At 39.4% G+C, this 14,424-nt stretch overlaps 1 protein-coding gene and 1 long non-coding RNA gene across 2 annotated transcripts; one reads left to right on the top strand and one right to left on the bottom strand.

The window, feature by feature from the left end:
- The first annotated feature begins 321 nt into the window (after positions 1 to 321).
- relt (RELT TNF receptor) lies at positions 322 to 14,147 on the top strand. Its single transcript, XM_089014377.1, has 11 exons — positions 322 to 462; positions 6,168 to 6,239; positions 6,339 to 6,431; positions 7,689 to 7,873; positions 8,082 to 8,137; positions 8,202 to 8,456; positions 10,053 to 10,121; positions 10,327 to 10,405; positions 10,598 to 10,975; positions 11,259 to 11,387; positions 11,583 to 14,147. The coding sequence occupies exons 2-11, from the start codon at positions 6,201 to 6,203 to the stop codon at positions 11,584 to 11,586; spliced, it is 1,287 nt and encodes a 428-aa protein (XP_088870503.1). The 5' UTR covers positions 322 to 462; positions 6,168 to 6,200; the 3' UTR covers positions 11,587 to 14,147.
- On the bottom strand, positions 8,393 to 9,761 carry LOC148888274 (uncharacterized). The gene is made up of 3 exons (XR_016117224.1): positions 9,565 to 9,761; positions 8,614 to 8,675; positions 8,393 to 8,518 (listed from the first exon to the last, which is right to left on the bottom strand). It is a non-coding gene; the product is annotated as an uncharacterized LOC148888274 (long non-coding RNA).
- Positions 14,148 to 14,424: the final 277 nt, after the last annotated feature.

The following is a 14,424-nucleotide window of genomic DNA, read 5'->3' as shown; positions in this document are numbered from 1 at the left end:
CGGCTCCTCCGGTTTCCTCCCACACTCTAAAAACATGCATGGCAGGCAGATTGACCACTCCAAATTGTCCCTAGGTGTGAGTGTGAGAGTGACTGTTGTATGTCTTTGTGTGCCCTGCGATTGGCTGGCAACCAATTGCCCGAAGACAGCTGAGATAGGCTCCAGCAACCCCCGCGACCCTAATGAGGAATAAGCGGTACGGAAAATGAGATGAGATGAGACTGTATATGAGAGAAGTTATTTTATCTCTCTTAGTCTGTCATACTGAACAGCGGTTGCCCACATTCAAACCGCGTCATCGCATGGCTGTGACGTCTGATGCTGCTTGACAAAACCCGGGATCGAGAGGCAGGACTATAATCGGTGTCGTGCCTTTCTTTCGTCCAGTTCAGTTTACCTTTTGTGGTCATCACGTTCGTGTGGGAACTCTGAATTTCAACAATTTTTATTTACCGGAAACCGGTAAGTTTGACTTCGTGTACAATCCTGCTGCTGGAAATGAATAGGTACTGAGAGCTGAATTTATTTCACATTTTGGGATGGGCTTTTTGCTTCTCCCACGTTTTTCAAGTGGCGGAAGGAAATGCGTGTTTGGTTACTTTTTATTCCAGAAAGGTTTTAGGAATTGTGACTAATTTGATTTGTCATTTCAACGTATGACGAAGGCTAGTACTTAAGCGTCATCTTTTCGAACTCCTTTTGAGTTAGCCTGCCACTCTTGTGTGTTCTCGTCCTTCTGTAAAAAGTGGTTTTGTAACCTTCAAATGCCCGAGAAGAGATGTTTTTTTTTTATATACAGTACATATTATTACGGATAGCCAATACGATGCCACTCTCATCTGCGTCATTCACCCTTGAATGCAAACGTTGTGTTTATACTCGTCGAATCATTGTACTCTGAATGGGTAACTGGCTTCTAACTGGACAAAAAAAAAAAAAAAAAACCCGACTCCCTTGGAAGCCTTTTGACACGACCCTCGTTTTGTTTCTTTGTCCTATTGGGCGACCTGTGTGACCTGTATAGCTGGAACGAATCTTTTTGACACTGTGGCGCATGTTTTAATATTGAATGCCCTGAGAGTCTTAAAATGTCATTGTGCCCTGCAGATTCAAAACACCCCATAGAACACTATCAAAACGCAAGAATCTTAACTAATGTTCAGCGTGTTTCACGGTATAAAGATAGAGGCAATCCTGCTTTATAGATCACTTTACACACATCAAATGCATGCTAAGCAAATGCTTATTGTTATCCATGAATGGAAATCAATCTTCATCTTTATTAAGTTCATAGAGTTGCTTGTTCTGTAGCCACAAGGGCAGGGGACACAAGCCATGGTCTTATTGTGCCCGTCCCAAGCCCGGATAAATACAGACGGTTGTGTCAGGAAGGGCATCTGACGTAAAAGCTTTGCCCAAACAAACATGCAAATCAAACCTCTGAAGATGCAGGAAACTGATTCGCTGTGGCGACCCCTTGAAGGTAAAAGCCGAAAGGAAAGAAGAAGAAGAAGAAGAAGAAGAAGAAGAAGAATGAAAATCAAACGCTTGACACTGAGTTGCCAAAATGCTTCAGATTTGGTTAATATCTCCAAAGCACACTTGCCAAAGAGCTTAAGGGTTTATTTTGTGTCTGATCCATTTCACTGCCTATCAAATTGTTACCAAAGTCATGTGTGGATTCTAAATCATTGTATTTATTTTTTTGTACTACAGGTAAGTAAAGAGTCCAAGTACATTAGTAAATCACACCAATATGCAATAATATATAAATTGTGTACTTTTCTGTTTTCATATCAAGTATTAGTCACCACCTTTCTGTTGGATGCACAAGGAAAGAAATTGGGAAAGTGTGAAATGTCTGCCAGCTGAACTTGCACCATTGACAAAGAACAGCGCCAGTCTGAGTCAATCTCTTTGTGACAAGGCACAAGTGACTGATTGTGCGTCATGTATTATTGCAGAGGATACACTAAGTCACTCGTGCTGGCGGTGATGGAGACATGAGCCTGTTTCAAAACAACTGCTGAGCAATGACAACGAGACCAACAAAGCATGAAATTGAACCTCGTTCCAGTTATTGCCCTCGCACATTCCCTCCCCCTTAATGTTAGTCAATCTCACCAAACTACCCAATTTGGATCCAAATTTCAGTGCATGTTCATTTTCATTTGAAAAAAAAAGAGAAGTAATACATTGCAGTGTATATTTTCTCAACTTAACTTAAAACATGATCTCTCACGGTCTTGGAAAACAAAAAAACAAAAAAGATCTGGAAAAAAAGTACAGTATAGGATAATAGGTGCCGAACTGTGAATATGAGGTTGTCCACACTAAATGCTACACTGCTCTCGACTGGAAGCACACACATCTCTGTGAGTCTGCTCTCACCACTTTCTTCTGTCGCCCCAAGCGGGTCAGTTAACATAACCTCCTTGCGTTCCAAAGTCATAAATTCTGATCTGAAGGCGTGCAGTTGTCTGGTTTGCCATTCTGCCGGGAAAACCTGACAGTTGAACCGATGCCATCAACTGCAATCCCATGAACAGCGAACTGTAGAGGACCTGAATAACAAAAAAGGAATCGTGTGTTAAAAACCCTATGCTAATTAGCACCTGACACAGGAAATGGTTGGCCTGTGTCGACACTTGAATTACCGTATTTTCCAGTATATAAGGTTCACCGAAAAGCCTTCATTTTCTTCAAAATGATGACCCTGCGCCTTATACACAGGTGCGCCTTATATATGAAGTAATAATGAGCCACAACAGGTCTCGCAACTACTGTCAGCAGCGATGAAAAGGTTTCTTCAGCCGTCATCTGTACTTCTTTGAAGGTGTCGGACGTTTCGCTTCTTATCCAAGAACCAACTTCGTCAGCAAACTAGAATCTTACTGGTAGTTTAGGCCATATATATATATATATATATATATATATATATATATATATATATATATATATATATATATATATATATATATATATATATATATATATATATATATATATATATATATATATATATATATATATATATCCCTACTGTCCAGACATGGCGGTGCCGGACTCTGCTATGATAGGTCCCTGTTCTCAGGTTGGGGGGAGCAGTGGACTACTCCCTGCAGCTGCTCCACTGATAGTTCCTGCTTTTCTGACTAACGACTGGCTGGATTGCCCCACTTCGACCGGTATCACCTCATCAGTATTACTAATCCTATGTTGCCTAAGCAGGCTATTGATGAGAAGGTTTCTTCAGCCGTCATCTGTACAAAAGTGAAGGTTTCGGACGTTTCGCCTCCTATCCAAGAGACTTCGTCAGCGAACTAAAGTCTGACTGGTCGTATCGGCCCCATTTATATATCCCTAATGTCCAGACCTAGTGGTGCCGGACACAGCTATGATAGGTCCCTACTCTCAGGTTGGGCGCGGACCCCCCCCTGTGGCCCCACTGATTGTTCCTACATTCCTGACTAACGATTGGCCTATTACCCCCACTCCCCCCGGTATCACCTCATCAGCATAACGACCCTCATCAGCATTGCGAAAGTTGCCTAACCTGTTTTGCCTGAGCAGGCTATTGTATGAACGATCCAAATTGAACCTCACACCACCAGACCGGTTTAATGAAGGATTTTGTTGTTTTATAAGAATCGCCTCTTTTACCCCCCTTTCAAACCATCTACGTTCTTTCGCTAAGATTTTAACCTCATTGTCGTCAAATGAGTGGTTAGTAGCTTTTAGGTGCAAATGTACTGCCGATTGAGGCCCACTAGTATTATCCCTGCGATGTTGATAAAGTCTTTTTTTGAGAATTTGTTGAGTCTCCCCAATGTACTGCTCTTTACAATTTTCATTCTTACAATGTATGGAATAAACTACATTACTTTGTTTTTCATTTGGTAGCCTATCTTTTGGATGCACTAATTTTTGTCAGACAGAGATCTCTCAGAGACAGAAAAGGCAGTACTTACCAAAGGTTTAAATTTCTCAGTGACTCCTAAAACTATACCTACAATAGATTATATCACAGCTACTGAATCGGCTATTAAAAATAACAAACTTTCGTATGCAGAGGCAGATGATCTACGCATTAAAATATCAGCTCTTCTCAGTAGTGCCAAACTTCCTCCGTCCAACATAACATTAGAAGAGAGAAAGGCGTTAACTACTCTACAAAAAGACAAAAATATTACTATTTTGCCAGCATGCTATTGTATGAACGATCCAAATTGAACGTCACCTCACCAAACCGGTTTAATGAAGGATTTAGTTGTTTTATGAAAATTGCTTCTTTTACTCCCCTTTCAAACCATCCATGTTCTTTCACTAAGATTTTTACCTCATTGTCGTCAAATGAGTGGTTGCTAGCTTTTAGGTGCATATGTACTGCCGATTGAGGCCCACTAGTATTATCCCTGCGATGTTGATAAAGTATTTTTTTTTTTGAGAATTTGTTTAGTCTCCCCAATGTACTGCTCTTTACAATTTTCATTCTTACAATGTATTGAATATGATGTATTCTTACAATGTATTGAATAAACTACAGCAGCCAACTGTCAGCAGCCACTGACTCCATTTTCCCCCGTAGAAGAAGTCGTGCGTAACCCAGCGTCTACTGTAGCGCCTTACAATGTGCCGTGCCTGATATTTGGAAAGCTTTTATGTATTTATATATTATATTTGGAAAACGTTTTTCAGTCATTGAAACTGCTAGAGTGGCTGCCTTTACAGTCGGTAGTGTATTTTGTTTTTCTACTTCTTCCTTTTCTCTCCTCTTACTTTAATCACTTTGCTGCTGTGAAATGTTCAATTTCTCCACTGCGTGACTAATAAAGGTTAAACTAATCCAATCCAAGGTGTCCCTTATAGTCCGGTGCGCCTTATATAAGGAACACCATTCATTGGGGGTGTGCCTTATTCAGCGGAACATACAGTTAGTACATGTTGTTTGAAAACCGCTCATGATTTGTTAAATATCACAGCTGACCAAAACTGGAATCCTGGCTAGCACTAAAAATAAACATCCTCTCGTGAGGAGGAAGCGGTTCAGATGATGGATGGCTGAATCTTCTGAAAATAATTTTTTACCAAGCTCAGGCTGGAAACGGATCTCAATGATGTCAAAACCCATGTACATTTTGCCAGGTTTAATCACCTCCACAATGATGATGTACTCAAACCATAATGTGAACTGATATCTGGTGTCGCTATTTTAAGGCAACACTGGATTTCTGGTAGACTTATGAAAATACAACAAAAATGTTATAACGTGTGAAACTGTATTTTTTCATTCAGTGAACAGTACAGATTTTTTTTTTTTAAACTGACCTTGGGCCTCATTCATATGTAACTATCAGACATATTTGCAATGTGTCTGCATAACTAAAAGCCCAAGATGCGCGCAGGTGGCAAAGAGCACTTGGGAGGTAGGCACCTGACAGTAATCGTCAGTGAATCTGCATTGTTTGCAGTAATTGTGTTTGACTCTAATTTAATCCCATTTGAAACATGAACAGTAACATTGCTTTTGACAAGATGACAAGATTAAATCAGACATGCAAAATGCTTCACTATTTTCCCAGCAATTGTGTCTGTATGACAAGGGTGAGTGTGCTGTTGGCTCTTGTTTGATTCTTTTGTCGTTTTGCTTTCTCCAAGCTTTTACTTTCATTCCTGTCATAATGCATAGCACAATTTCACATCCCTATTTCGGCCATTGAGGTTCAGGAACGCCACTTGCAGCATTTAATTTGAGTCCCATGCCTAATACATATATGATCTTGGGAGAAATTTGCGTATCAAGTAAAAATGTCTGGCATCAGCTTTAATTCTGTGACTGGTCAGCACATTGAGATATGTTCAAGTAACTGTGACTGTGCTCATTGTGGTATGCGTGAGGAGTGGAGAGTATTTTGCTTGTGAGCTCCTCCTGTTTGGACTTGCATTTCTTATGCAATTTTAGTGTACAATCAATGAACTTTGTCAGATTTTTTTTTTCTAAATCCTTTTGTGGAAAGTACATCATTTTTCATATACTGCCAGTTACTGGCAAAATATCTGTATGTATATATTGTGTGTATGTGTGTGTGTGTGTGTTTTTATATATTATAGCTATTAAGACTAGGTGCCTAAGTCCACCTGAATATATTTTGTAAAATCTTCTTCAGATCATATGTACATCGAAGAGTACATTGAAGAAGATGAGGAACCACCTTTGCCCAGCTATTGTTCTTCTCACGGTAAAGATGCTTTGTCATACATTACTAAGAATAATTTACATATTTTCTGACACATTTACATATTTATATTTCATGTTACGTGGCTTTTGTCGTTTACAGGTGTTTGGCTGTCAAGGGACTCTAGCAGTGCAATGTCAGTGGGCAGAAGGGTGTGTGTGTCTTGAATGCTCTGCCGGCCAAGAGCCTTCTAAAGTGAGTCAGACCTCGATGCGAAAAAAAAGACCGGGAGAGAATTTACTCACATTGTTTCCGTAGCAGCTGTTTCCATGAGTTACATAACTGCTCAGGGTGGAAGGCACTTTGAGTGTCTTTAAATTTACAATACTGGCATTGCTCCAGTCCCATTTCCATTTCTAAATGACCTACAGCAGGTCCTGAACACTAAGCCAAGTCCTCATGAACTGAACTATTGTCAGTGGGGGCTGACTAATTAATCAGACCTTCAAACAATTTTGACCTGGATTGCAAAACTTTCTTTTCATTTTAAGTTTCTGGTCATTATAAGACTTACCGTACTTTCTGGTGTATAAGGTGCACCCAAAGGCGAGAAGTAATATTGAGCCACAGCAGGTCTTGCAACTACTGTCAGCAGCCACAACTCCATTTCCTTCTGTAGAAAAAGTTGTGCGTAACCCCAGCCTCTACTCTAGCGCCTTATATTGGGATATTGGGAAAATGTTTATATATGTATATATTATATTTGGAAAACCTTTTTAACTCATTTACTGCCGGACGTGCAAAAATGTGTCCACTCCAGTGCCAGGGTTTTTGTCATTGTCACTTGAATTCCAGGATCCACAGAACATTCGGTTTTAGGACTATATAGACATTCAGCACAGTGTTAGAAACTGTAGACTATCTTCTTCTATCAGAAAAAATAGTTAATTCCTAAATTATATGGGTCTGGAGTTATATAAGCTTGAAATGAGGGCGGCTGTCCAAAATACAATGCAATACCGTACATACATACAGTATTGGTTTATATAGCGCTTGAACAACAGCTGAAGCTGGAACAAAGCGCTACCATGGAAAGGGAAATGCTGCCCCCTTGTGGAAAAGAAAAAAAAAACATTGCAAGATGTCATGGCCAGCGCTTTATTGGCAACCAAGCATGACAAAACAAAAGCAGAACAATTTCGAGAATGGCGCTCTGCATTATATTTTCAATTCCCGAATAAATTTGTGGATGGCAGGGAATGAGTTAATTCATTGAAGTTAGGCCTTATAGTACGTTGCGCCTTATATATAGAAACCGTTTGAAAATACAATACACCATTCATAGGTGGTGCGCCTCAAACACTCTCAGATGCGCCTTAAACACCAGAAAATAAGGCACTTTGCAAACGTTTTTGTTTCAAATTAGGCTGACATATTCATATCATTTGAGTTTATGTATTCTGCACTATTTTCAAGAGGCATTTTGTTAGTTGCTGTTTCCTGTCTTACCAGCCTTGTGGGAAAATCCACAGTCGGGTAGAGGAGGTACAGTGTCGCTCATGCCAGAAGGGAACCTTTTCAGACTCATTCGACTCTGAGCTTTGCCGTCCACACACCTCCTGCAAGCTCCTTGGGCAAAAACTTGTAACCCCCGGCACTGCAATCTCTGATGCTGTGTGTGGAGATTGTCTGCCTGGGTAATGACCCTAACCAAGTGTTTGTTTTTATTTATTTATTTATGTTTGTTGCCTGTATATGTGCCGTGTATGCACTTTGTTACTGTCAGCTTCTGTGGAATGTCTTTATTTAAAATGTTGTTTTGTTGAATTGAAAACAACAAACTGCTATTTTTAATCACACACGCATACATTAATTAAATATGTTTTTCTTCTATTTTTTCAACAGACATAAGTCCAAACCAAGTGTGAGGAATGCTTCAAAGAAAAACGCCTGTGTGAAAAGTAAGTATGATTTTTTTCACCCAGACAAATTAAATCTTTTGTGATCATATTTTCTTCTCTCCAGTGACTGTGCACGTCAGAAAGGTGCGCACAGTAGGACAAGGCTTATTTCGTGGGGCTGGAGGACCGGTCAATGACACAGTTGTGCGCAGCGCCGAGGAGAATACAGCCGAGTATGCTGTGTTCGCCTTAGTGCCTATCTTTTGTGTGACGGGCTTGCTGGGAATCATGATTTGCAACTTGTTGAAGAAGAAAGGATGCCGCTGCAATGCAGAGAAGGATGGGCTTGATGTGGAGGCAGCGGCACCTAACAGAGAAGGTGAGCGATGACTGGATAGGGCCATTTATTGCTCCATTTTTCTGAATGCACTGTTTTTTTATCTGTTTGAAAAAAAAAAACATTCCCATCAACTTACCGGAGATTTCGAGAGAAAATAACCTGGGTATACAAATAAGTTAGGAAGTGAAGAGGGTACCTGCTTCTTGGAGGGATTAAAGAGGAGGGAAGTGGAGGAAAGGCAAGACTGAGCGCAGTCATCTGGAGAAGGACAATAACTGATAGATCAATATAAAAAAAATAATGCAATACAATACATATTGATGTATGTAGCGCTTTAACAACAGCTGATAATTGTAATGAACAGAGTTAACAAAACTCCTTAGAACAGAGGGGTGTTTTTAGGTAAAAAAAAAACAGCACAAAACACCCCCATAAGTTTGCAACATTGATATTTACCACCTTTAATATATTCCACCTTGATTCTATGATACTCATCGCAACATGGATGACAGGTAGTTTATTTGCACGAGTAAAACAGATCTACAAAGCTGAGCTGGATTTTCTCTTTCAGCTGATTGCACAAGGCGTGACAGCTGATGAGCCATACGTTCGTTTGTTTGCGTTTTGTTTATTCAAGGATGTCAGAGGCAGAGCACAGCTGCTCTCGACAAATGTCTCTCCTTCATGCACATAGGACGCCGACTGCTCCTTTTAGACATTGTCAGTCATGAAATATTGATTGAGCTGTGATTTCAAAAGCATGATAGTGATAGTAAACGGCATTCAAAAGCCTTACTCCCACAGAAATATTGTTCGTTTGCTTGTTGCGGACAATCATTATTCCTTGAAAGTAAAATAATCCTTCTTGACCATATTCACCAGCATCAAACTCCAATACAGATCGTCAGTGATGATTTAAATATGTTTAGATATTAATCTGTTTGAGTAGCTCTTCCTCTGGTATGAATCTTGTTGTGAAACATGAGCTCTCTCAGCACTAAATGGAAACACCCCAAATCCCATTTACCTCTTTTTTCCGTCGTGCTGCACTCCTTCCAAACAACACGTCAACCTCATGCAAAAATGACACTTGATCCTTCACTCGGCTCCTTTCCCAGCCAGATAAATAATTCAATTAAGTTCTCACCTCATGGTCCAGGTCTCCTCTTTCATCTCATTGACTTAGCCTTCTCTTCTTGTGCTGCATCTGTTGCAACAGGTTCAAACAGCATTCTTGTTTTGCCTCTTCCTTCTCTCGTTTGTTAAATTAAATTCTCCTAAAAGGCCACAGAGAAATTATGTTTATTTACAGCCCTCTGCTGAAATAAATTACTTGGCAAAGTATTTTCCGTCCTTCACTGCCATCGCTCTCTTGTCAGCTGCTTTACTGGTTTTATGGGATGGTCATGGGGTTGCCATGGAGTCACCCTTATCCGTCACATTGTGTGCTCAGGCAACAGTATGTGAGCCATGTTTCAATATTTTTTATTCCAATTTAAAAAGGAGACTGCCTGACTTTCTGATCTACTTTAGGGCACAATCATGGAAACTGCCTGACTTTTCTAACATAATAGTTTACGGCACTTTCACGCTTGGTATTTATTAAAAGGTTGTCTCCTCCTTTTCTCGCTCCAGGTAATAATTACGATGACATAAATGAAGACACCATTGGCATTCTTGTTCGTCTAATTACTGAGAAAAAAGGTGGGTTATGTTCTTACTTCATATCTTGTGCATGAACAGCATTAGTTCAGTAAATTCAAACAGCCCGTGTAGTGAATTATTTTTTTTTACATGTCACTTGAATATGTATCTAAATGCAAACGTTTATTTCACAAGTGTTTCAATATTGAAATACTGTATTAAAATTTGAATGGTATTTAAAAAAACGTGTGTGTATATTTTTCAGAAAATGCTGCTGCTTTAGAAGAACTACTGCAGGAGTATGAGAGCAAACAGATGGCCATGAGCAAAGTTTCATCAGTCAAGTATGTCCACACTCACCAATTTACCAGACGGACTTTCACATGTATTTACACCGTTTATATTAAAGCACAAAAACGACACAAAAATGATCTCTGCTTTCAGTTTGTTCTCCAATTATTATTTTTGGTGGTCTTTTTCAGTATTTAAATATATTTCCACTGTATAAATCCTCCTCATGTTTTACCCCACCTCAGGTTTCCGATGCTGCCTCCCTTGTCCTCATTCTGCTCCCTCCCCAGACTTTGCCCCCATCAGTCGCACCTGCACACCATCTCTGACCTTTCCGACTTAGGACCAAAGCATGGCTTCCGTTGCTCCCGATGTGCCCAAAAGAAATGGCCCGCTGTACTCATCCCCCCTTTCGATTCATTGAAAGATCCACTTCGGACTCCACAGACCTACATCCTACCCACTCTGAAAACATCCACGGAACAGAAGAAGGAACCTCTGCTGTCAGGAACGGGTCTTAGCACTCAGTGTACACAACCTGCGTTGCCAAAAAATGTACAGGAGACCGTGAAGAGCAATGAGAAACCGGAATGGACAGAGCTGAAAATTCTGTCTGTGGGAAGGTGAGATTTGCTGCGACCATACAATGCATATGTAATCCTTTCTTTCCACAACACCTGAGTCATTTAATCGATTTTGCATTTCAACATGGGTACATAACTTTTCCCTGGCATGAACGTTTTTTTTACCAAATGCACAATAATATTTGCACTGCAAAGTAGCAAGGGGATTCTGTACTCTCAAGAAAATATACATATATATCAGAATCAGAAAACCTTTATTCGTCCCAGGATGCGGAAATGTGAATTATATTTATATTATATTTGCATATTTTTTTCTGAACAGGTTTCAAGTGGCTCAGATCCCTGAATACAAACCAGTCATAGAGGAAACAAAGGGACCATCACTGGACCAACGTAAATCCATTTTTGGTGGGATTCAGTTTTCTACCCCTTCATTGGCAGGCCTGTTGAGGTATGACAGCATATTGTCGCCCTGTATGTCATTTGTGTACTCAACCAGCATTTAGAAAATTAGTGTCTCAATATTTTTTAACAAAGAATGCATCTGATCAAATTCCTTATGGGGAAATTACATCAAAGGCCATACTTGAAAAAGTAAGATTTAAAAAAATAATCCCAAACTCTCATGATAATTACTCTGTTTCAGGTGACTGGAGAAGCTGTATGATTGTACTACCTCTGTCAAGGACAACCCCGACGGGAGGCCTGCAGCGTGACTCGAACATCAAACCACTGGGCCCAACCACGCTGCTAAGAGGTTGTTCTTGCCAAACAAAATGAAACCTAAAAGAATGAACAGCATTCAGTTCATCCAAAAATAAAGTGTAGATGAACACTGAGTTGGAGCAGAGCACTTTATACTATAGTGTTGGATTAGCAGCTGTCATTGCTCGGCACTTTAGGGCAGGTGAGAGGAAGAATACACTCCAGTGTTTGTACATTCAGAACAAAAGACACATGCTCAGGTAAACCTGCTCTTATTCTTACGCAATAGGTTGTCTTTCTTTCCTATGTAAAGGACAAACCCTATCGTGAAAGGAAAACTGGTGGGGGTGTATAAAGTGAGGTAAGCATTCACCCAGGTCGAGTATAACATGATCCAAAAGTATATGAATGAGGTTTTCATCATCATGACCAGATGACAGGTTCAAACTATACTACAATAGCAGTAGGGAAAGAAAGAAATATACTTTTTAAATGTACTATTCAAAATCAGTAATAGAGCTTTGGTTGCTTCCATTGTATCTGACTGTTTAGATATGTATGTAAGGTACATATTTCATAATAGGCTAATTTTTTATACAGACAATTGAAAGTGAAGAGAATATAAAAAGTAGTCACATCAGTAAATTCTAAATAACTACAGTTGACTAAAGCTTGGGATGAAGCAAAAGTATTTTTCCTTATTTCATACGTCTTACAATTTCTCATGCAATACCATGTCAACAGTCTTGTTAAAATAAAGACAAAAGACTGCAGCAGTTTGATCAACATTAAAAGAAAGACGAAACCATAATTATAACTTCCAGCCATCCATTTTCCAGACCGCTTTATCTTCATTAGGGTTGCAGGGTGCTGGAGCCTATCACAGCCGTCTTCGGCATTAGGCGGTGGACACCCTGAATTGCTTGCCATTCAATCGCGGGGCACACAATCAACCATTCACTCTCACACTAACACCTAAGGACAATTTAGAGGAACTCTAACTTGACTTTTGAAATAAAGACTAATACAGTGGGACCTTGGCTTACGAGCTTAATTGGTTCCCAGACAGAGTGTGTAAGGCGAAAAGTGTGTATCCCAAAAATTAATTTCCCATAGGAAACCATTAAAATGAGAATAATCCGTCCCCAGGTCCCCATACAACATAGTTTTCTACTTTCTAATTTTCTAAGCTGGAAAACTACGCAAAATATACCTTATTTCTCATCTCATTATCCATACCGCTTATTCCTCATTAGGGTCACGGGATACCTTATTTTATGTATAATAAATGTATTATGATTAAAGAAAGAAACTGGACTGTACAATAAAGTCATTTTATTGACCTTTATGATGGTCGTTAATGGCTTGATGGAATGGAGTGTCCGGTTTCCTCAGCATTAAACACTTGATGAGTAACATAGGCTTCTTTCACCATCTTGAGGAATGATCCCTTGTAGGTGCTTTCTCTGTGATAATTGTATCTAGTTCTTCATCAATTGTGATCTGGTTAGCTGGGTTGATATCTTTTCGGATCAAGTGTACAGATGACTTGTGCGGGTTATTTGTGGAGCCTGATTGATGGGATATTTTAACCTTCCAGTCTACACTCTGCTTTTGAATTTTCAAAGTTGAAACGAGTCTAAATTTCACTGTTTTCTATCCATTTTCTAACCTTTTTATGTTTTTTTCTTTTATTTTTCACTTTAGTTTTTTGGTTTCAAACTCTGTCATCTCCCTTTCGTGTGTGTGTGTGTGTGTGTTTTCTCTCACTCTCTTACTGTCGGCTGCCTGTCTCTTTAATGTTCAACCCCCCCACCACCACCACCACTGCTGGATTCTTGACCAATCACGTGGCTTTAACCGACACGCCATTTTGTTTTTTGGAGAACGGCCTCCCTCGCTCTCTCTCTGTCTGTAATCCCATCCCCCACTGCTGTGTTCTTGACCAATCAAGTGGCTTTAACCGAAGACTGGGGGCGGGGAATAGATAAATAAATGCAGTCGGCTGCCATTTTGTTGTTCGAAGAATAGGGTCGTTCGCAAACGACACATCACTCATTGTGGCAGCTCCATGTGTATCCCGAAAAATAGTTCGTATGCCAAGGTAAATTTTTCATAAATGTAACGTTCGTAAACCGAAAAGTTTGTAAGCCAAGGGGTTCGTAAACCAAGGTCTCACTGTACCTATGGACATATATTTGCGAAGAAAATTGTGTGTTAACTTATTTTCACTCTATTTATTTTAATGTCTTTAAAAGACCTCATTTACTGTATATTTATGAAATGTTGCTGAGGGTTCAGTGGTTTTAGTTGTCATATTTCTGTATATTACGTCATTTTTGTATGTATCGCAAATTTAATGTTGTCGGCTTGTTACAAATACATTTAAATACAGAATATGACCTTTATTTTCATCTGTCAAGTGTTGCTGGATTTAGACAATGCATTTCAATGTAATTTTTGTCAATGTGTTTCTACTGTTTAAATAAAATAATTTAAAATGCTGTTTTGCCTTTCATATATATATATATATATATATATATATATATATATATATATATATATATATATATATATATATATATATATATATATATATATATATATATATATATACACCTGACGCAGACCTTGTTTGGCCGGGCGACGTCTGAGCCGGCATGTCATTCAATTTGTTGTCTCTCAACATTGTATGAGATAGGCATTAGCGTGAAGGGTCTTGCCCAAGGACCCACACTGGATGATGTTTTGTGCTCATTTTCTCTGCTGCAAGCGGGATTCGA

This window comes from Hippocampus bargibanti, linkage group LG14 (assembly GCF_051943395.1).
Source record: "Hippocampus bargibanti isolate YZ-2025 linkage group LG14, ASM5194339v1, whole genome shotgun sequence".
NCBI lineage: Eukaryota > Metazoa > Chordata > Actinopteri > Syngnathiformes > Syngnathidae > Hippocampus > Hippocampus bargibanti.
The sequence above is the reverse complement of the archived record's forward strand: the minus strand, read 5'-3'. Positions and strand labels throughout refer to the sequence as shown.

Coding starts and splice junctions, on each gene's coding strand:
- relt (XM_089014377.1), top strand. CDS start 6,201: ATGAGGAACCACCTTTGCCCAGCTATTGTTCTTCTCACG. Junction 7,874..8,081: donor TGTGGAGATTGTCTGCCTGG/GTAATGACCCTA, acceptor TTTTTTCAACAG/ACATAAGTCCAAACCAAGTG. Junction 8,138..8,201: donor GAAAAACGCCTGTGTGAAAA/GTAAGTATGATT, acceptor TCTTCTCTCCAG/TGACTGTGCACGTCAGAAAG.